Consider the following 21,386-nt stretch of genomic DNA (forward strand, 5'->3'; position numbering starts at 1 on the left):
CTTCTGGCTTTTTTTTCTTATGTGGTGCTAGGGAATCAAACCCAGGGCCTCATGCATGCAAGGCAAGCGCTCTACCACTGAGCCACCTTCCCAGCCCCTGGGGTGTTAGTTTTTTTGTTTGTTTTTTTGGTTGGTCATGGGGCTTGAATTCTGGGCCTGGGCACTGTCTCTCAGCTCTTCAGCTCAAGGCGAGCGCTCTACCGCTTGAGCCACAGTACCACTTCCGGTTTTCTAGTGGCTTATTGGAGATAAGAGTCTCATGGACTTTCCCGCCCGGGCTGGCTTTGAACCGTGATCCTCAGATCTCAGCCTCCTGAGAGTAGCTAGGATTACAGGCATGAGCCACTGGCTCCCAGCTTTGGGATGTTAGTGTTCTTAGGTATAGGTTATAAAGAAGTAAAGTTGTTCATGACCAAGCAACTTACTGAGCAGAAATTTAGCAGTTAATCTTGTTAATGTAGCATATTTAGAAATGCCCCATCCAAAAATCAGAGGCAAAATACGGAGAGGTCTTATAAAATGCTCCTGTGGAGTTCTCACACACAGTGTGAAGGACAGCTCAGTCTTGCTTAAGGCAACTACAACCATCACTCCAGAGAAGGTTTTGTTAATTTTCATCAAAATAACAGCTGGTTCCATGCAGAGTGTAGAATTTGAGGCGAAGCAGACTCTTGGGACAAGAGTTTCTGATGATAGTTTGCCAGAAGGCCCATACCCATTTCTCATGTGAGATCTTTTTTTTTTTTTTTTTGTCAGCCCTGGTTAGGAGCAGAGTTTTCAGTATGTTTGCTATCTAGCTAGATAGCTAGTAAACACTAAATTGGTTTGTTAGGTTCAGTTAATCAGAATGTTACTAGTAGTTGCAGCTATGTTCATATTTCAGATTATGTCACAAGTTGAAATGGAAAGGGTAGAGAAAGGAGCTTGTCTTTTCTAGCCATTGGGTGGTAGTGAAGGAGCAGATTAGCTTTCCTTCCCCCATAAAGTGATTGCCTGGGCCTCACTAGAAATAAAGTGAACTTCCTGTGTTCCCAAGAAAAAAATCAAAATGCAGTCATCTTCACAAATAACTGAGGCACATTTTTGTCAGTAAGATCCTCAGCTAAGTCTGACCCAGGAATTATACTTACTGTTGTTTTCCTTTTGCTGTTATTTTTTGGGGAGTGGGGTGGGCTGGTCTTGGGGCTTGAACTCTGGACCTGGCACTGTCTCTGAACTTATTTTGCGCAAGGCTAGCTTTCTACCAATTAAGCTACAGCTCCACTTCTGTTTTGTTTTGTTTTGTTTTCCCTGTGGAGATAAGAGTATTACAGACTTTCCTGCCCAGGCTGGCTTTGGACCACATTTCTTAAATCTTAGCCCCCATTAGCTAGGATTACAGCGCCACTGGCACTTCCTTTTTATTATTTTTTTAAGACACTTAATCATTGAGACATAAAATAATGTTTAGATACTGAGTGTTAAAGAAAATTGTGATAAAATGTTAATTCTCTGAAATGGTTGGCGATAGAGAACATTAAATTGTAGTTCACTGTTTAATTTTGAAGATAATAGAATTCTATAGGTTTAAAAGAAAGTAAATAATTATTTTTCAGTGAGTATTTTTCATCAAGTTGGGAGGTGGCCATGCCACCTGCTGAGTGCTCCTCTGCCCAGGAGACCCTCTGAGGACGGCAGGGAGGAGGCTCCCCCACCAGCAGAGGGCTCCCTGGACACCTCAGTCACACCTCCCTGGTCTGGAGAGTATTTCTAGCTCTAGTGTGGGAAATGACTGGCCCAGGGCCCCTAACTATGTATCCATACTTACTTTGTCTTGCAAGTTTGTTTGAAAATAAAAATGGAAACTTGTAACAATATAAGCCCAAGAATGAGCTAACATGAATGGAAGAAGAACAGAAGTGCTCCTGGGGTTGACCTGCATGCTAGGAATCATGTGCTTCCTGGGTTGTCAGGATGATCCAAGGGCTGGCCTTGGCCTGGGATTCTTCAGGTGGATCTAGAACCTTGGAGTGTGCCTGGGCCTTCAAGGGCCAGTGTCCCGTTGCCTGAGCTGCAGGCCTCACCCTCTGGACCAGCAGATCCAGAGCTGCTCTGGGCCTGCCCAGGATGTATATAATAATGTGGAGTTCCAGGCGAGTGCCTCCTCTCCCTTGGCACAGCAGTGTGGCAGTGATCTTCTTTTGTGGTGATAGGCTTAATAATGATGCGTCTTACAAAGACAATGATTCAGACTTGGGATGAATTGAAGCTTTCTGTTTATCTTGTTTTGTGTGAATAGGTGAGTTTTCTGTATTTATGCAAAAAAATGGAAAGTTCTCTGTGCCTGACTTAGGCTGTTACCAGCATGGGCACTCGTGCTGCATGTACAAGCTAGGACTGGGTCACCACCATCCCGGCTGCGTGACCTCAGCCCTCTTCCTAATCTTCACTCTGTGGAGGTGGCGATAGCACTGCCTACCTAGTTCTGTCGGGATTAAGTTTGCTTGGGAGCCTCTGAGCAGTCCCAAGCTGGAGGAGAACATTGGGAGTTGACAGCCATCTTCACCAAGTGACGTCTGCCCTGATGCAGGCAGCACACACAGAGTGGTACTAGGAAGGGAACCACGAGGGTCATTAGATCCTGGAAAGACGTGGAAAAATCCTGGTCTTTAAAACATTGAATCCTTTCAGAGCCTTGAGAAAATAAATTTAATGGATATTTTGATCAAATTCTTCTTAAGTAGAATAGCACCAGATATAAACACTAACTCAGCAAGATTTTGAAGCTGTGATTCACAGTATTCATTACAGATGAACTTGATGCCTCAGAGGACTCACACTGGAGTTCTTCTAGCAGCCATTAGAGGGCAGTAAAGATATACAAATGAGTCTTCACGCTATGCTAAAGAAATTAATGGTCCTTGAGTTTGTGTTGCATTTGTGTTAACATACCAAGGTATGCTTGATGCATTTAGTGAAACTCTTTGCCAGTGTTGCTTTTGAGAGTCTAAGAACTATGAAGTTCCTTGAGGGAGAACATTTTCAGCATGTTTCCAGAGTATCGAGTAAAGAGAGTCTAGACTCCTTCTAGGGTACCCCTTGCTATATAGCACATGGGATGGGGACCCTGTGATCAGAATCATTTCTGGTAGGTAATTTCCTACCTCAGGTGTCATCTTAGATCATGTTCTCTGTGCTACTGGTAGACACATTATAACGTGGCAGTTTTCATAGAAAAGAAAATGTAGAAAAGGAAGAACACATTCACTAATATGGTCACTAAAGTTGGCTTGGTCATATATTTATTGTTTGCTGAAGAATTTAAACTTTCATGAAACTTGGGTCAGCTCCTCCATTTTCTCCTTGGATCAGGACAGTGGATCTGCAGTGTACCCACCTTAGTGTCTTTCCTAAATGTATTGGTCTGTCTGGGAAGCCCAGAGCTGGTCACCGGGGTGTTCTTTTCCCAGCACTGTTGCAAGAAAAGACCATAAACCATGCCACTTAAGGCAACAGAATTCATTTGGGTCACAAGTCTGGAGCCAGACTTCCAAAGGAAGGTGTGACTGTACCAGGCTCCCTATAAATCTGGTGGAGAGGGGTTGTCTTGATTCTTCAGCTGCTTCTGTGGGCTGGAATTCCTTCTGCCCCTTATGGGCATGTTACCCTCTGTGTTCTTATCTTATGAAAACAGATGATGGATTAGGCTTACTCTCATGACCTCATCTTAACTTGGTAGAAGTATTTTTAAAAGTCTGTGGGCTGTTTTCTTACACTCCTTCTTGCCTTACCAGTCTCTGTCTGTCTGAGTTGTGAATGGAGGACATGCAGCGCGGTCTTGCAGAAGTGTGTCCAGTCTGACCTGTGTAACGATCATCTTACAGTCATTCCACCAACAGGCCTGCCTCTAGTCTGAATGCCCTGTACCTCAGTGTGAGAAGATCCTGATGTGGTCTTGAGTAGCATGTTAACAGGAGGGCAAAAGGCAGGCCTGTGGCTGGGCAGCTTTGTGAGGTGGAGCTGTTGAGGGCACAGCAGCGTGGTCCCGCCTTGATGTGCTGGCTCACCTTCCTTGAGGGTCCTTGAGATGGCTTTTGTCTCCATATTGCTAGGAAACTAAGTATTTCACACACGAGAGTCATTGTAAAGCCATAACATAGAGCATACGTTTTTTTATGAGGATGCGTTTTTAGAAATAAACATTTCTGCTTAAGTTTTAAATCGGATTGTATTTTGTGTCATGTCTTATATATTTGGCAATCTCCTACTTACCATTTGTTAGCTATGTCCTTGTTCAGTAGTTGTGGTATAGACATTTCCTGCTGAGGGGCAGGGATGGAAAGCTCCTGTTACTTTTGAAAGCTGCCTTGCAGGTAGAGAAGTGAGAGCAGCATAGTCACCGAGCACTTTCCTTCCGCTGACCTCATGTTGCCTTTCTTGCAGAGTTCTCTGGGGTTCTACATCAGTGTCACATTCTGGCCTCAGAGATGGTACACTTCATTCACCAAATGCAGTATTACATCACGTTTGAGGTAGGCGGAGCTTCCTGTTGAGTTTAATGTAACTCAGTAGTATGAAAGATTCTGCTCCATGAAGAACTTGTCCCTCTAGAGTGTCCATCCTTGTTTCCAGGTACTTGAGTGCTCTTGGGATGAGCTCTGGAGCAGAGTGAAGCAGGCGCAGGACCTGGACCACATCATCGCAGCACATGAGGCTTTCCTGGATACCATCACCTCCCGCTGCCTTCTGGACAGCAGCTCCAGGGTAAGGCTCAGAACCCACCCATTCCTGGACAGTAGCTCCAGGCTAAGGAAGGCGTGGAGACACACAAGTTCCTGGGTTTCTCTCTTGGGAGAGTCCTAAAAACTGCCTGGTAATAGAAACTGATCTAGTTTCCTAGAAACTGGCCACACTGGTAATAATTAAGACAGTTTTTTTTAATGTCTGATGTTCAGATTCACTATTTCTGAACAGAATTCGAGCATGGTGATCAAAATAAGAACAGGTTCTGATGTACATGGAAATATGGGAGAGTAATTCTACTCTATTGTGATGTTCAGCAGAGAACACTTAGTTGGGCATGGTGATCTGGAGCTGTGGAGAAGAGACTAAATAAGCAAGAGATATATAGAGCAAAACGAGTGGCATCATGCCCAACAGTTGCAAAGAATGATGTGAAGAAACATAGCACTCTGCTGCCTACCTCATCTCACCTTCCTCCTCCCTGTGCTGGAGATTGAACCCAGAGTCTTGTGCCTGCTGGGCAACTACTCTGCTGCTCAGCTGTACCCCAGCCCTGTTTCATTTACGGATGCCTTCAAAATTTTACCTTCTGGTCAGTAGGGTACATGCATTTGAAAATACTCTATTAGATAAATCTGGATCATCCTTGTGCTGTCAGGCTTTTAGTTGTTAATGGCCCTTCTGTGAAAGATGGTTCTCTGCCTATCAGATCTTACTGAGGTTTGATTTCATTCAGAGGTGTAGGGAAAGAAGATGTTACTAGCTTGAGACATTAGTGGAGCAGTGGGGCAGGCAAAAGCTCTACTGGAGCAAACCTGAGACTTGCAGGAGTAGCTTGTTAACGCCTGCCCTCACCCAGGCCCTTTGCAGAAGGGAGCTGTCTAGGCTTCTATTTTATCTAAACTTCAATATCTCTTTCATTTACTATGGCTGAGAAACTTAGTATTTTCATATGTTGTCTCACTACTAAAAAATTACAGCTCATATGTGTAAACATTGAAGTAAGGGTGAAGTACTTTGGATACTAGCAGCAAACTTAAGGGATGTATGTCTGCGGCAGCTGGGGCTTTCGTCCTCTTTCTCTAGTAGGCATGCTCTGCATGGGTTTCAGAGCGTAGTTGGCATTGATGCTGGTGAGTGCTGTGGGACCCTGCTGGGTCAGTGCATGCGGTTATGTGCAGCACCGGATTCCTTGGCTGGAGGCCTGTGCTGTGTGTGCCGTCCATGGGGACAACTCTCTGTGATCAGAGATGCTGCTTCTGCAAGTGTAGACCCAGGCTCTGTCCTTCTTCATAGCTCTGGCTCCGGGCCTCCTATTTGAAGGAGCTGATGCTGGTTTCTCCCCGGCAAGGTTGTGAAAATCACATATGGGTTATGTAGAGTGTTTACTATGGCGATTGGCCTGCCAGTGCTAGCTGCTACACACTGAAAGCAATTAGGAGATGAACCTGTGTAACAGAGGCAAGGGATCCTAAGGAGCTCACTAAGGAGCTCACTATACGGTGTGGGCTGGCAAGCATAGAGCAGGTCCCAGGGACACACTGCTGAGGAAGCGGAAATGTCCCACTTGGAGACAGAGCAGTTCTGTGTGAAGCAAGTTAAGCCGTCACAGGGACAAAATCTGGGGGAAATGGTCCAGTCTGCATAGTGTTCTCATGGAGATGGTGGTGGGGAGCTGGAGGGTGGAGGCTGGCCCAGATCAGCCTCATTGGAAGTTTTTTGCCTCTGCTGAGGTCTAAGGATTTGATTTGTGAATTTTTATTTTTGCTGCTTTTTTTTTTTTATTTGAGGTAGGTTTTACTGCTTCAGCTTCCCAGTGCTGGGATTGTAAGTATGCACTGCTACTGTGGTCTCCAGAGTATTTATCACACAAATAATTATATTTTCATGGTAGTACTTTTTACAAAACCAAAGTGATTCTAGGACACATGGTGTGACTTGAGTTGGAGGCACTACAGGACAGGGGCAGAAAAGTGTTGTTTTTGTGTTCTTAAGGGTTAAAACTAGAGTCTCCAGTGTGTGATCTGAGCTGACTGACAGAAGCCCCAGCCCATCCTTACTCTGAAGTGAGTGTCAGTTAGCTGGAGGGTAATTCATCGTTTGAAGTATGATCACTTGCTTCTCGAATGGCTACAATAGACACAAATAGAGAAAGGAAGTAAATCCTTGCTACACATAAAAACAAGATGGTGTGCGGTACACTCCTGGGATCCTCAGTACGTGGTGGTGGAGGCAGGAAGGAAGGTCAGGAGTTTGAGGCTAGCCTGGACAAAGGGAGTGAGACTCTTGTCTCAAAGAAACAGCAACAGAAATGACAACCACCTCCATCTTTTGTTTTTACTTTGATATCATAAAGTAAGACTCCTCCAGAGGGGCAGAACAGCTGTTGTGAACGAACATGCTTAAGTGCTTGCTTGACATTGAGAACAGTACCACTTCATCAGACTCTTTTCACGGCCTCTAAATTAAGTCCACATTATTTTGAAGGCCCTATTTCATGCAAGTACATTGTACCAAATAGGAGAGAACATGAGTTTAGTTTTTTAATGTTGGACATCTCTTGAGTTAGCCTGTTCCAGAGGTTGCTTACCAAATACTCATTTCAGTTCTGTTTTCACTTGAGTTCTGACATTAGCTTTCTCTTAGTGGTACTGCTCTGAGTAAACAGATTCTGAACCTGAATAAGTTGTCTACTCACAAAAGGACAATACCTCCATGTATCAGGTAGCCGTTGCAAAGTGAATTGATGCAAGATATAAGCTCTTCCCTACACAGGCTGGAGTGTGTCTTCCAAACAGTGGACAAAGAGCCTGCTCAGACATTGAATTTTTTTCTGTACCTCAATACAGCTATAGCATCTTTCTTTCTTAAATTTCTTACAAATCTTGTTAAAATGCTATTGATGGTTTTACTTTGAATTGTTTTTTTTAAGGTCTGAGACTGGGACTCAAACTCGGTACCCGAGGCTTTCACTGGCTAGTGCTCTACAACTTAGCCGTACCTCCAGTCCTCTGTTTTTGTTTTTTGAGACAGGGCCTCACATTATAACCCAAGCAGTCCTCAAACTCAAGATTCTCCTGCCTCTGTCTCCCAAGTGCTGCTGTTAACAGATGTGTCCTGTCTATTTTTTTACCGTGAACTTTTATCTGTTTTTTATTCATATATTTTCTTAGAACATGTGTGCTGATCTCTCTCCTGTTGCCTTTCCTTGGCCTGTCCCCTAGGACCATAGTAAACACCAAGCAATCATGCATTATTCCCACAGAAAAGGTGCTTTGCCTCTTCATCAAATAGAATTTGTTGCATTTTATTGCCTTCCCTACTTCAGGTCTGGTTCTTTACCCTGCCACTTGTACTGTTTTTGTGTTGTTTGTGCCATCCTTTCATTCCTCATTCCACATTTTTTTCAAATCTTTTTACTAAGATTTTCCTTTGTCTTAATCTCCCTATCTAGTTTTGATATATCTCAAAAACAAACAAGACTTTCCTATTCTCTGTGAATCCTCAGCATAGTTTCCCTCCTAACTCAGCTACTTCCTATCTGGCTTTGAAATTCAGGGCAGACTTTCTTTTTTGTGTTGCTGTTGTGGAACTGGGGATAATTTGTAGAGAAGCTTACATACACATCCTCAGCCTCACCACATAACTCTTGCTGCTACTGCAGTCTTCATCCATTTTGCTAGGACAATTATGATAATATCTGAGTAATCACAGAGAAAAGACTTTCTCTTGTCTTTTAACCCACAAGGGTTCAGCTTTTGGAGTGAGTCACGTGCTGCTTTTGCTCAGGGCAGAAACCATAAGGACAATAAGGCCCAGGACAGAGTGACATGGTAGCTGGCTCATTCCTGCAACAGTGAGACCAGCCTCATGGGAAAGACTTAATTCCTCTTTAACCGAATCACTTCCTAGTGGTCTCAGCAGCTCAAGGACAAGGTCTCCAAGCCAAGGTCAAGCATTTGCGGGGACAAACTAAACACAAGTGGCATTAGTGCTTTGCTTGTTGTAAAATGTGGCTTGGAGTAGATATTGCACAATAAATACTTTGAGAAGTTGATGTGATGTGTTCTTTATAGTACTGTCTCTGTGTTCTGCTCCTGTAACAATACCTGAGACTAAGCAGTTTATAAAGAATGGACGTTTGTTTTGGTGCATGGTTCTGGAGGCTGGATGTCAAGAGCACGGTGCTGGCATCTGGTTTCTGGCAAGGGCTCTTTCTGTCCCATGACACAGAAGCCAAGAAGGCAGTAGGTGGGCATGTGTGATGGAACATGAGGGGTCTCCCTCTTGGGAGAGTGAGAGTTCTCTCCTGTAAGATCCACTAGTTCCTGGAGAGCAGCTCTTCATGAGTGCAGAGACTGAGACCCAGACACCTCCTCAAGTCCCTCTGCCTTCACTGTCGTCATATTGGGGACCCGCCCAAACTTTAAGAGATGATTTCTCCAATTAGAAGTATTTTAAAATTTAATAAGCATGTTGAGGTTCTATTCATTGAATACAGTCATCTCTTTTCAGGTACTTTTAAACCAACTCAGAGCTGTGTTTGATCAGATTATTGAACTTCAGAATACTCAAGACGCAATATATAGAGCTGCTCTGGAAGAATTACAGAGACGATTACAATTTGAAGAGAAAAAGAAGCAGCGTGAAATTGAGGTATGTTTTTCATATGGGTGGCTTGATCGGTTCCAGTAATGAATTGCTTTTCACCACAGTGATCACAAGTGCAGCAGAATAGCATTCCTGCAGAAGTCTTCTACTAGTAGAGGCTGTGTTTATCTCCACTGAGGTGAATAAAGTAAGTCCTTGAAGATGCAGTGGTCACCTCATCTTCATCCTGTTCTAGAACGAGTCAGTCAGTGTTCTGTGGATAAGTGCTCCCAGTGTGGATGGGTGGCCTTGTGCTGATGTCTCCAGGGCAGCCAGAATCCACAGCATAAATGTACTTTGAGATAATTACTCTATAAGGGCATGCTAAATATACACTTTGATTAGTTGGTTTCATTTTTTATTTTAATTTTTAGTAGGAATTTGTTTTATTTACTGGCTTCTAAAGTCAAATTTGTAAAACCATCAAGTCAGAACCAATTTTTCTACTCTCTAAATAGTAGTTTCTCTCATGAATATGTGTGTAAAAATTCCAAAAAGTGTTACAAAACCATGACTTAAGACAAAGAAGATAAGTTATGACATGTCCAAGATTATCCCAAGAACAGAAAGCTCTTTGTATCATTCTAATAAAACTTGAATTTGCATTTATACACTCAAGAAAAAACAAACCAAGTGGCTAATACTATGAGAGAATTGCCTGGGAGCTGTACAGCACCTCTGTTCACTGATGAAGTGGAGCATTTCCATGTCAGACTGAGGCGAGTACTGCAGCCACGCTGCATGCTGACGATCCTGCAGCCACCCTGCGTGCTGGCAGTCCTGCAGCCACACTGTGTGCTGGGTTCTGCCATTGTGTGGACCAGGAACAAAACAGAAGGGGTAAATATGCTGCCACCTTTCCACAAAGGTAGTGGGCACAGGAAAGCCCAAATAAGTAAATTGCCAAGGTGACTAGAAACAAGAGTAGTATGTAGCAATGAAATGGACTTCTTTCTATTGGCAATAAACAGGATGAAGTTTAAAAAGAAATAGCATTAAAAGAATGCTACAATTTAACAAGAGAAATGCAAGTCCTATTTATATAGAAACTGCAAAACAACTTGGCAGCTAGGAGGAACAGACTGGAACTAACTTTGTGTGCCCTGCCAGTGTGACACTGCTCCTGGACACATGGCCCGGCGTAGTGCTGCTCCTGGGCCTACAGCTCAGCATTGCATGCCCAGCGCATGGCTCTGGGAGGCTGGGATCATTTCCCATCCTTGCACTCTGTGCCCTGCGTGCTGTGAAGCTTGCTTGTCCTACTGCCTCTGTGGCTCTGTGTTTTAATCCATTATAACACAATTAAGTATCATCTTTAAGACTTTTGTTGAGAGTTTAAGGGTATAGGTTATGAAGCAGGTAAGAAGTCTTGGGTTTGATTCCAGACACTGCGAAAACAAAAAAAGAAGAAGAGGAGGCAGAGAGGCAATTGTTTTAAGTAAATAAAAGAGGAAAGTTGCAGGGGGTGCTGAAGTGGGAAGAACTATAAATATCTAACCTGTCTTTCATAGTGAAGCATTACATGGTACTGTTTACAGAGCTCATAAATAAGTAGGTGTAAGTATGTCAAGAGCTGTTAAACATATCAATGTGAAAATAATGTATTTTAAAATTGGGTGACCAGAGAAGTATAGTAGTCATTATTACCTTAGTCAAAGTGTTAGTGCTATCCAAATGATGAAATTGAGGGAAAGTTACAGAGATAACTTCCAGGACAAAATACAGACTCCCAAGTTATCAGGGGAAATACAGACCATTCACTGAAGGGTTCCATCCTCCAGCACTATGAAGAAGATCACCAAGATGAAGACAGGACCAGGAGCAGACATGCCTGCCACACCAATAAGGTGTCCTAGAAAAGTGTAGCATATTTGAGGACTCCGTACCTCGAGGACAGTTTTTGTGAGGTGCACTACACGGTAATTACCTAGAAGGGCCTCTGGCCTCTGCAAAGGAGACTCAAGGCAGTGATGCAGAAGTGTGGGAGGGAAAGGATGTGCAGACTGACAGAGTAAACCCTCTTGGGGGAGGTGGCACATTGAGGTAGAAGCACAGGGAAAGGGAACCTTGTGATGATGAGATGGGGGGGGTGTCATGTGATAAGAGTGTGAGGTAGGTTCCCAGTCATGTCAGAAAGCTGCTAGGAAATACAAGGGGAAATTAATACTAGAAATTGATGAATAACTAACCAATTCCTATTAAATAAGTCATATTTACTGGAGCAATTTCGTTTATCTCAGACTGTGAAAGACATAAATATGAAAATTCATGACCCTCTGCTTATATTCATCAACTGGAGGAATGGAAGTAAATCTAAATATTCTCTCAAGAGTTAGAGAACAGCAATAAAGTAAATATACAGAAAGCCAAAGGGCAAAATTGGTGAAGATGAGAGCAAGAAATAATGGTTCCAAAGACAGAAAAACTATACGTGGGATGCAGACGGGGGATGGTGGGAAGTAAAATAAGCAGTATTGCTGGGCACCAGTGGCTTACACCTGTAATCCTAGCTACTCAGGAGGCTGAGATCTGAGGATCATGGTTCAAAGCCAGCCTGGTCAGGAAAGTCCTTGAGACTCTTATCTGCAGTAAACCACTAGAAAACCAGAAATGCCATTGTGGCTCAAGCGGTAGAATGCTTGCTTTGAGCTGAAGAGCACAGGGACAGCGCCCAGGCCCAGAGTTCCGACATGACCGACAAGTCCCATGACCGACAAAGAATAAAAAACAACAACAACAAAAATAGTATTTAATGGGGGCAGGGAGGAAGTGAACAAATATAAATGAGAACAAAATTATTTTTGCTTCGGTCTGTGGAAGTAAATCTGCGTATGTGAAGGAAGCTAATGGCCTTCCACAGATTTTCTAAACTGACCCCAGAAGTGACATCAGGATGACCTGAGTGATGCTCTGAAAGAGAATTAAGTTACTGAAGAGCCCTGCCACCCACCAGGTCAGCTGGAGTGCTGAGAGCCGCCACCTACCAGGTCAGCTGGAGTGCTGAGGGTCTCCTGCACCCAGTCTCGGCACTTGGCTTGGCGTGCTGTTAGCATCCCAGTCATAGAGAAAGGCGCTTCTAAGTGCTTTCCAGAAAACATCCTGAGGCTGATACCAAACTTGAAAGAACAGACCTATATTAGAAATATTGATGAAAAAATTCTTAGATAGAATGTAAGTGCAAAAACATAGAAGTAATTAAAGGAATAACCTACTGAGAAGTTTATGGCAGGATGTGGAGGTTTAGGAAATCAGGTTTTGAGTAATTCACCATGTTGATTGATTAAAAACAATTCAGTAATTCCAGCATTATGCTGGCCATAAAGCCACCCAGTCAAATTTGTGATTGGAAATAATCTTTTAAAATGGAAATAGGGGCTGGGAAGGTGGCTCAGTGGTAGAGTGCTTGTCTTGCATGCATGAGGCCCTGGATTCAATTCCTCAGCACCACATACGCAGAAAAAGCCAGAAGTGGTGCTGTGGCTCAAGTGGTAGAGTGCACACCTTGAGCTGAAGAGCTAAGGAACAGTACCCAGGCCCAGAGTTCAAGCCCAGGACTGGCAAAATAAATAAATAAATATAATAAATAAAATGGAAATAGGCAGTATGTCTGTAAAGTGATGAGGTGGAGATAAAGGCTTTGAACCCACTAGTTCTACTTCTCATGTGTGTTTTCTGACTAAAAAAGTGTACAGAATAACAGAGATAAAGGGCTATTCATTAACAGATTGTTGGTAATGGAAAAATACTGGTTGGAATGAATCACAAAAAATATTTCCATCCTCTAGCCTTATGCTGTAGTTATTGAAAGTTGAATTTGGTATATTTCTGGTTCTTCAGGGTCAGTGGGGAGTGACAGCTGCAGAGGAAGAGGAGGAGAACAGAAGGATCCGAGAATTTCAGGAATCTATACCAAAAATGTGTTCACAGTTGCGGATATTAACACACTTTTATCAGGTGCGTTATTGAGTACGAACTGCTGTTGTCCTTTGTATAGCTGACAGTTGCTTTCAGAATGGTCATAGGTGAGCCAGTCCCCTTGGTTTGGCTCTGGCCTGTGTTGATGTTAGCAGTGAGCGCCATTGGGGAGCCCCTGGGGAGCAGGTGGTCCTTCCTGGAGGCTTTCCATCTCAGCTTCCCTTGAGCGGTGGGTGCGAGGACCTGCAGCATCATGCCTATCAAGTGGCTTTCCTGTGAACACACAGTAGGATGACTGTTCCTGCTGCCAGCCTTGTGGACGGGGTACCAGCCCAGGGCTTATACACAAGACCACAGGTGGCCCAGCGAGGCTGCCCTGGGAGTCGCGTTGCCCCTTCTTGCATTCATTTGCTGATGGCTAGTTAGACAGACAGACAGCTGACCTGAAGCCTTTTAAGATTGCCTCTGTGTACGTGTGTGTTCTTGTGGTGCAGACTGAAGCAGACCCATCACCAGCCCAATTCCGTAGTCACTAAGAAGGCAGCAGTCTTTCTCAACATTGATATATTTTAGGAGTGGTGGTGACTGATTTGTGCTCAGTGCAGAAACCTGGTGCTGTGTGTATCGTGTGCATTCCTGGGCACTACTGGGTAGTTCCCCTGCTAAGAACTAAAGTCAAGTGCAAAGTAGTTATGTGTAGTTAAAAACTTCCCATGAAGTCTGCAGCTTTTGGCTGATAGTCACCTATTTCCCTGACAGGGCTCATTCATTTCTAATAGAATTATGTAACATAATTCTGGTTTTACTCAGATTGCACTGTACATCTGGATTGTTAGCCAAAGCCATCCAGCTCTGCGCAGAGCTGACCCTCTCTTACCAAGCCAGCTTCTAGCGCAAGCTACGGAGCCACTGGCACTGCCCATGAGGGAGCCCCCACAGTTCCTCCAGGTAGAGACCAAACCCTCTGTTCTCCTGGGACTCTCCTAGCGTACTACAGATGCTGTATTTGTGCTAGTGTAATTACTTTGGGGCCCTCTTTCCCTATCACTAAGAAACACATCCATGTGTGTGTGTGAGTGTGCCTACACACCATGCACTCCCGGGCTCACACATCCATTGTGTGTGTTGCAGTGTGCCGCACACCGTGCACTCCCGGGCCCCCACCAGGAGTGGGAGCAGTGGCTGGCGAGGACTGCAGGGTGCCTGGCTCCCTCCTCTAAGGAGGGCTTCTCCATGGCAGCTGGAGCAGAGATGTGAGCAGCCTCATCCTGTGTAGAGCCGGGAAGTGCTGTGGGCAGGGTGTGAGCAGTAGGGCCTTAGACACTGGTGACCACCGTGGCCCTCTCTAATCTTTTGTGGCAGCAGGAGAGTGCAGTTGCAGCTCCATGCAAAAATGCTGTTCGTTCTCCCATCGGGACATGACAATTAAATACACTTTTGCAAGTCAAGTGAAAGATGAAAAATGTGGCTGATTTTTGTTTTCAATTTAAAATTACGGTGCCTTATGTATCACCAGCTACTTTGTTTATTCCTGTAGAACTTCAGAGTTAAGAGGGAAAGTCAGTTGGTCAGTTGGTTTTAGATAAAATATATGCATTGCTCATTTATATTTGTAAACACAGTCACTCCTGATGTGGGTGGTACTGGTGGAGCCATTGCCAGGGTTCCAGGCTCTGTCTCCTGGGGACCTGCCCAGAAGGTGTCTGTTAAAGCTTGATGTAAAAGCAAACCCACAGGGGACTGGGAAGAAGCCGTGCATGGCTGGTTCCTTTTTGAGTTCATGTATTTTTTTGTTTTTCTCTTTAGGGCATTGTGCAACAGTTTTTGGTGTCTCTGACAACCAGCCCTGATGAAAGTCTGCAGTTTCTCAGCTTCAGGTTGGACTTCAATGAACATTATAAAGCCAGGGAGCCCAGGCTCCGAGTGTCTCTTGGCTCTCGAGGGCGGCGCAGTTCCCACACATGAGCAGCAGACGCTGTGACCAGCGTTACTAGACGTCAGTGCACATGTTGACCCTCAGGGCAGCTGGCACAGTGCAGGCAGCCACCCGTCCGCCATGAGGGCTGCAGTACTGTGGTGACATGGTGTCTGGTGGATCGAGTCATGTCTCATGCACTAGAGATGAATATGTTTGTGACATCCCTAAGCTGCACAGGTCAGCTTGTGCCATTCAGATTCATTCTGAAGTCTTCATAGTGGTCCAGAGGCACCACGGTGTGCTGGGCCTTAAGTTCTCCACGGATGCCATTTATATTTGTCACTGAAAAAAAAAATATATATATCTATATATATAAACTTCACTTGGTTTAACAAGAACTAGGACAGTGGTATATTCATAAATTAAGATGGTAATGTAATGCTATTTTTAACATTCTCTTTAGAGGCAGTTTTTGGTACCGTGATCATATTAAATTGAAAGGAGAGATGTCCCTGCTAAGAAAATCCAGCACATTTTATTTTGGTATTAGTGTTGTAATAATAACCTGTGTGAGAACATCTGTCTCGATGCATTGCCTTCACATGATTGTTCTTACTTTTTCTTCCAAAGTTTACATTTTTATATTTAGTTTACTACTCCAGGTAACTTGTAAAACAGTAGCAGCACACAAAGCCATGTAGAACAGGCGCATCTGTGCACAGTTGCGGCCTGGGTGTGTCAGAGCTGCCCGCCAAGGCACTATGAAGATGAAGGACTTGAGAGGAACCAAGGGTTCATGTTCAAAATTCTGATAAGCATTGCAAAGAAATCGACTTGGATAATGAAGATTTTTCTTTTTCCTTACCTATTTTTTCATTGTAAATATTTATATACTACTGACCAGATGTTGGAGGAGCTGTTTTTTGTAAAACTGTCACATTGGGTCATATAAGTTTGCCTTTTTTATGTTGCATAAGTGAGAACTTAGAAAATTAAAAATGGTTATCTTTCAGATGTTCTTTTTTCTTGCCTACTCTGAAGGGATGGTCTCCTTTCCAGTTTGGAGGTAGGAGTGAATGCGTTTGATGTGCTGCAGTGTATGGATTTCCCTGTTTGGTAGTAGGGGTGAATGGGTTTGATGTGCTGCGATGTACGGACTTCCCTGTTTGGAGGTAGGGGTGAGAGGGTTTAATGTGCTGCAGTATATGGACTTCTTACCTTGTTTGGTTGGAATTCTGACCCTTATCCTCACCTGCCCCTGTAGGTAGTCAGTGTGTGATCCCAGCACCCCTCAGGCAGAGTTTGCTGCATGGTAATGAGACTAGGAAGCTCAAATGAGCCTTGGCTGGGGTCCTGAGACACACACATGCAGTCTGACTCAGTGTGTGGCTGTCATTATGCTGCCTTCTGTTGTCCCCTGGGTGGGGGTCCCAGGACATAGGATGTCTGAGCTGCCAAGCAGCAGGTGGACCAATAGTTTTGTGGGAACCATGTGGAGGAGGAAGGGATGGGGCATTCATTGCTTGGAGAAGCCCATTCCCAGTGCTCTGCAACCTGACATAAGCTCCTCTTGAACTGAGGCCTATGGAGGTGCAGTGTCCATACTTGAGATTGCTGGCCTCCAGTCCAGCAGCAGTGACTGCTCTCAGCCAGCTACTTGGCTGCCATGGAGGGGACTGAATGCCACCAGTGCGTCTTGTAGATCAAATCCGGGAAGGCTCTACCCAGACCCAGTGGCTAACGCAGGGCCAGGCTGGACTTGCACTGTCTTCTCCTCCTGGCTGGAGGCCTTAGCTCCCGTGAGTATCCACTAGCTCCTGCTTCCCTGAGGGCTTGTATGCACCACCCTCTTTCCAGAAGCTAAGTTAGAAAAAATGCAGACCAGGCTGCCCAGGCTCCTGGGGGTGAGGGAAGTAAGAATCCCACAAAGGCCTCTGCTTGTGCAAGACTGAGATAGTACACCTCTGTTTGTGCAAGACTGAGAATAATACACCTCAACTTGTGCAGAACTGAGAATAATACACCTCTACTTGTGCAGAATCAAGAACAATTCACCTCTACTTATACAAGACTGAGAATATTAAACCTCTACTTGTGCAAGACAGAATAATACACCCTACTTGTACAGAACCAAGAATAACACCTCTACTTGTGCAAGACAGAATAATACACCCTACTTGTACAGAACCAAGAATAACACCTCTACTTGTGCAAGACAAAAATACAGAAAAATGCACCTGTACTCACCTTTACTTGTACAGGACAGGATAATACATCCCTACTTGTGCAGGACTGAGAATAATACAGCTCTACTTGTACAAGAAAGAAAAATACACTTCTGGTTGTACAAGACCAAGGAAAATGCACCTGTACTTAGACAGGACTGAGGAAAATACACCTCTACTCGTACAAGACAGGAAAATGATAAGGAAATGTGCTGCTGATGGGCATCACTCTGTGGACGTGTTGCCAGGTGTCTAAAGAGCCTTTGCACTGGGTCTGTGGTTGTGATAAAAATGCAGAGGGAAATAGGACATTGAGCTTGGAGTGAGATTAATAGTGCCCCTCCTGTTGGGACCCTAGTGTGTGAGCATGGAGGGCCCGACCTGCTCCCCACCCCACGAGCCACCCCCCACCCCCAGTGCTGTGCAGGGAGAGGTTGGCTCCTGTTGTTCCAGAGTTGTGTGCCTAGAGCTGGCAGGGTTCTTCCGTCCTCATGGATGCTCCGTCCAGCTTCTGTCCCTGCTGGGAGTGGATCACTGGGCCTGAGTCTACGCAGGATTGCCGTCTCCCATGTGCTTGTGCTGTGGATGGGGAGGCTTTGCCCTGTGCTGCCTGTGAGGGGGAGGGGCCCCAATGGAATCCAGCCATATGCCACCACTTCTGCCCCTGCCACCGGGCACCCAGAGGCTGAGATGAATGAGACACCCTTACCCCTCAGCTGAGTACTGGATGCAGAGCAGTGCCCTTCAGAACAGACCCTGTGTGTGATGACCGGGTCTTGAAGGCCACTGAGCCTCCCAGCATGGGACCAGCCCTGAGCATGGTGCGTGTGTTTCATGTGCACACAGAGAATGGAGCTTGTATTTTTGTCGATTAGAAAGTAAACCTGGAAGTTGCACTTAGTACTTACAATGCAGATGGGCCTTCTGCTGTAACATGCCCCATGGGACACAGCCATATATTGTTGAGTCCTTAGAAAGGGCTCTGAGGTTCTTGAAGCAAGCAGAAAAAACTAACGTGCTTTCCACCTTCCGTACTCCAGGGTGTGGGGCTGTCCCCTGACCTTGGAGGAGTGTGTGTGAGAGCACACGTGTGCTCAAGCCTCTTGTACAATTTAAGCTTGTTAGAAAAGAGCCTCAAAAATTGCAGATATTAAACGTGCAGTTCCACCAGCTTTGGCACGTGCAGGAAGACACACACCTGCCTCCAGTTATGTTTTCCTCAACCGTGGAAGTTTTCCTTTTGGCCCTGAGCAACCACTCAGCTGGCATCTACGGGCACAAGTTCACTTGGCCTAAGCCAGGGCTTGGGCACAGGGAGTTCTGCTTGCACACCCATCAGTTCCAGGCCCACCATCCTGAGACTGCCCCGCACCATGCCCAGCAGTACCCTGCAGTACCCTGTGGCTTCCGTTGCTGTATAGCCACTCGTGCACTGTGTGAGCACACAAATTCATCCATTTCCTTCTCTCTGGGTGCTTAAGCTGCATCTAGCCCTTCACCTACAGGTACGTGATAAGTACTTGTGTGCGAGCCTGTGGGTGTTATGCTTTTGTGTCTTGGAGAAATCCTTCAAGTAAGATTTCTAGGATGTGTGCTCAGTGTGTGTTTGGTATTAAAACTGACTGCAAAAGGGACCCTTTTCCATCCTTGCCAGTAGCACATGTGGCTTTTTATCCTACCCCACACTCAGGGTGCCTGGTCCTTCCCTTTTTGCCGTTATAATGGGTTACAAAGTGGCATTTCAGGGTGGTGGGAACGAATCTGAGCACCTTGCCATGAACTGGACTTGCTCTTTCTTCCACAGGCAAATATTTCTCAAGTCCTTTGCCCAGTATTGGGTCGTTTTCTCTTGTTCAGTTGTAGGATGACATGTATTACAAATATGTTCTCATTTGTGGCTGAGTTTATTTTAAAAGGCTTCTCATATTGGAACAAACTTACAGAAGAGCTACAAGTATTGTAAATAGAAGTTTTGGGCCGTTTCATAGAAAGTTACCAACCTGTCACCACTGCATGCCTCAATTTTTTAGTCCCAGTTTTGTACGAATATGCCCAGCTCCCCACAATGTGCCCCAAGTCGGTATTTCATGCATTCCATGGCACCCATTCAGCTTCAGATCCCATTGGCTCCCACAGCTGTCCTGTGTGTTGTGTTCTGGCCCACATCACACGCCTTCCCAGGCACCTGGTTCCCTTGGGTCTGGGCATCTGTCCTTCCCAGGCTTTCCTGGCCTTGCGCAGTGAGCAGTGCAGGCCACTCCCTTGGTCCCCTTCCCCTGTCCCAGGTGTCCTCATGATTCTAGCTCTGCACCTTGCCTGGACACCTGCAGGTGCCACACAAGCCCTGCGTTCAGGTGTGGGCCCCTTGGTCAACTCACTGGAGCCAGTATTTGCTTGTTTCCCAGTTTGGTGTCTGCAAACTGTGCACCAGGGAAATGGTCTGGCATGGGGTGAGGTGCTTTGGATGTCTGTAGCATTCCCTGCTCACATTCGTCCTGTGTTTCTGTGTGGGTGGCTTTAGTGAGATGTTACCTGTCACTCCTTCGTTCCTTCAATGCTCATGTCTTCCCAGATCCAGCTAGTCTGAGCCACCCCTGCCCTGCCTCCGGGCTCATCAGTCACTGAGCCCTGTTGTGCCTCCCAAATGCAGAGTGCCAGGCCCTTTGCCCTTCCCTGGTGCAGCCCTGGGATCAGGACCTGGCAAGCCCATCTTCTGACAACCTTGGCTTCTGTGTTTGGAAGCTTTGCAGAGTGCTGGGCTCCCTGAGGGACTGACCCTTTATCGTTAGGAAGCACCCTTGTTTCCTCTGGGTACTCACGGAAAGGCTTTCAACTTCGGTAATGATTGAGTTACTCTAGCTTTATTGTGCCTATTGCGCTCATGATGTGTCCTTGCCCCATTTCACTCCCAGTTTCCTTGTGCCTTATGCTTACTTACATTATTGGACAATGTTGGACAATGAGGCTACCCTCTAAACAGACTAGTTGTAAATGGCTGAAAGTACACAGGCAGAGCCACCCATTTAGCTACATGTAGTTGGGCAGAACTACCTCAAACAAGACATCATAGTTATAGTCAAAGTGCTGCCTCCTACAACTTCTTTAATACTGAGCTGGAAGTGAGAAGCTGATGGTTATGCAGCACATTGTATCTCATCACAGAAGAAATGGGGATCATTGGAAGTCAGGGAGCATCTCAACTTTTGTTTTCATTAGTTTTATTTATTGAATTTTTATTTTTATTATAAAGATGATGTACAGAGGGGTTCATTACAGTTACCTAAGTCAGGTAGAAAGTACATTTCTTTCTGGACGATGTCACCCCTTCCCTCACTCTCCCATTTCCTTTTCATCCCCACCCACAAGTTGTTCAGTTCATTTTCAACATAGTGTCAGGTGATTACCATGACTGCATTTGTTCATGTTGGTCCCTCCATTACTATGCCTTCTCCCATATTCCCAAAGACAGAAATGAACAGACAGAATAAAAAGGAAAGAAGACAAAAACAGCAAAAAAAAAAATCTCATTTTCATTTTCTGGAGTTCATTTTGATAAATATTTTCATTAGTTTTATATATTTAGTCCATTTGCACACAGTGCAATTACTAGTGTATTTGGAGCTAAATTGGCTTTATTTCCAGTTCCTGAGTATTTTCACCATGGAATTGTCTCTTCTGTTTTTTTTGTTTTCTTTGTCTTTGCATTTTTGGGGGGGTAAGTTATGTAAATGTTTTGTCAGTTTTATATTTTTTATTAACTTTTTTTTCATGTCCTGTTTTTAGTGATGGCTCCAGAGATTGAAATGTGCATCTATAATGTCTCACTGCCTATGAAAATGACATCCTCATGTGTAAGAAATATTCTAGTAGCTTAATTTTAATCATGGCCCTCTCCCTTCTGTCCTTTTGTCTATATTTTATTTCTATATTCCTTGGAAACATACAACATTTTTCCT

At 44.8% G+C, this 21,386-nt stretch overlaps 1 protein-coding gene across 1 annotated transcript in view; it reads left to right on the top strand.

The window, feature by feature from the left end:
- The window catches only part of Tubgcp3 (tubulin, gamma complex associated protein 3), a 62,696-nt gene extending 46,479 nt beyond the window's left edge, over positions 1 to 16,217 (top strand). Inside the window, exons 18-22 of the mRNA XM_013022841.1 lie at positions 4,423 to 4,511; positions 4,612 to 4,743; positions 9,238 to 9,378; positions 13,210 to 13,326; positions 15,094 to 16,217. Of these exons, the coding sequence (XP_012878295.1) occupies positions 4,423 to 4,511; positions 4,612 to 4,743; positions 9,238 to 9,378; positions 13,210 to 13,326; positions 15,094 to 15,252 (638 nt within the window). The 3' untranslated portion in view covers positions 15,253 to 16,217. The remainder of the gene's footprint in view (positions 1 to 4,422; positions 4,512 to 4,611; positions 4,744 to 9,237; positions 9,379 to 13,209; positions 13,327 to 15,093) is intronic.
- The last annotated feature ends 5,169 nt before the right edge of the window (positions 16,218 to 21,386 follow it).

This window comes from Dipodomys ordii, unplaced genomic scaffold (assembly GCF_000151885.1).
Source record: "Dipodomys ordii isolate 6190 unplaced genomic scaffold, Dord_2.0 Scaffold64, whole genome shotgun sequence".
In the NCBI taxonomy this organism is placed as follows: domain Eukaryota; kingdom Metazoa; phylum Chordata; class Mammalia; order Rodentia; family Heteromyidae; genus Dipodomys; species Dipodomys ordii.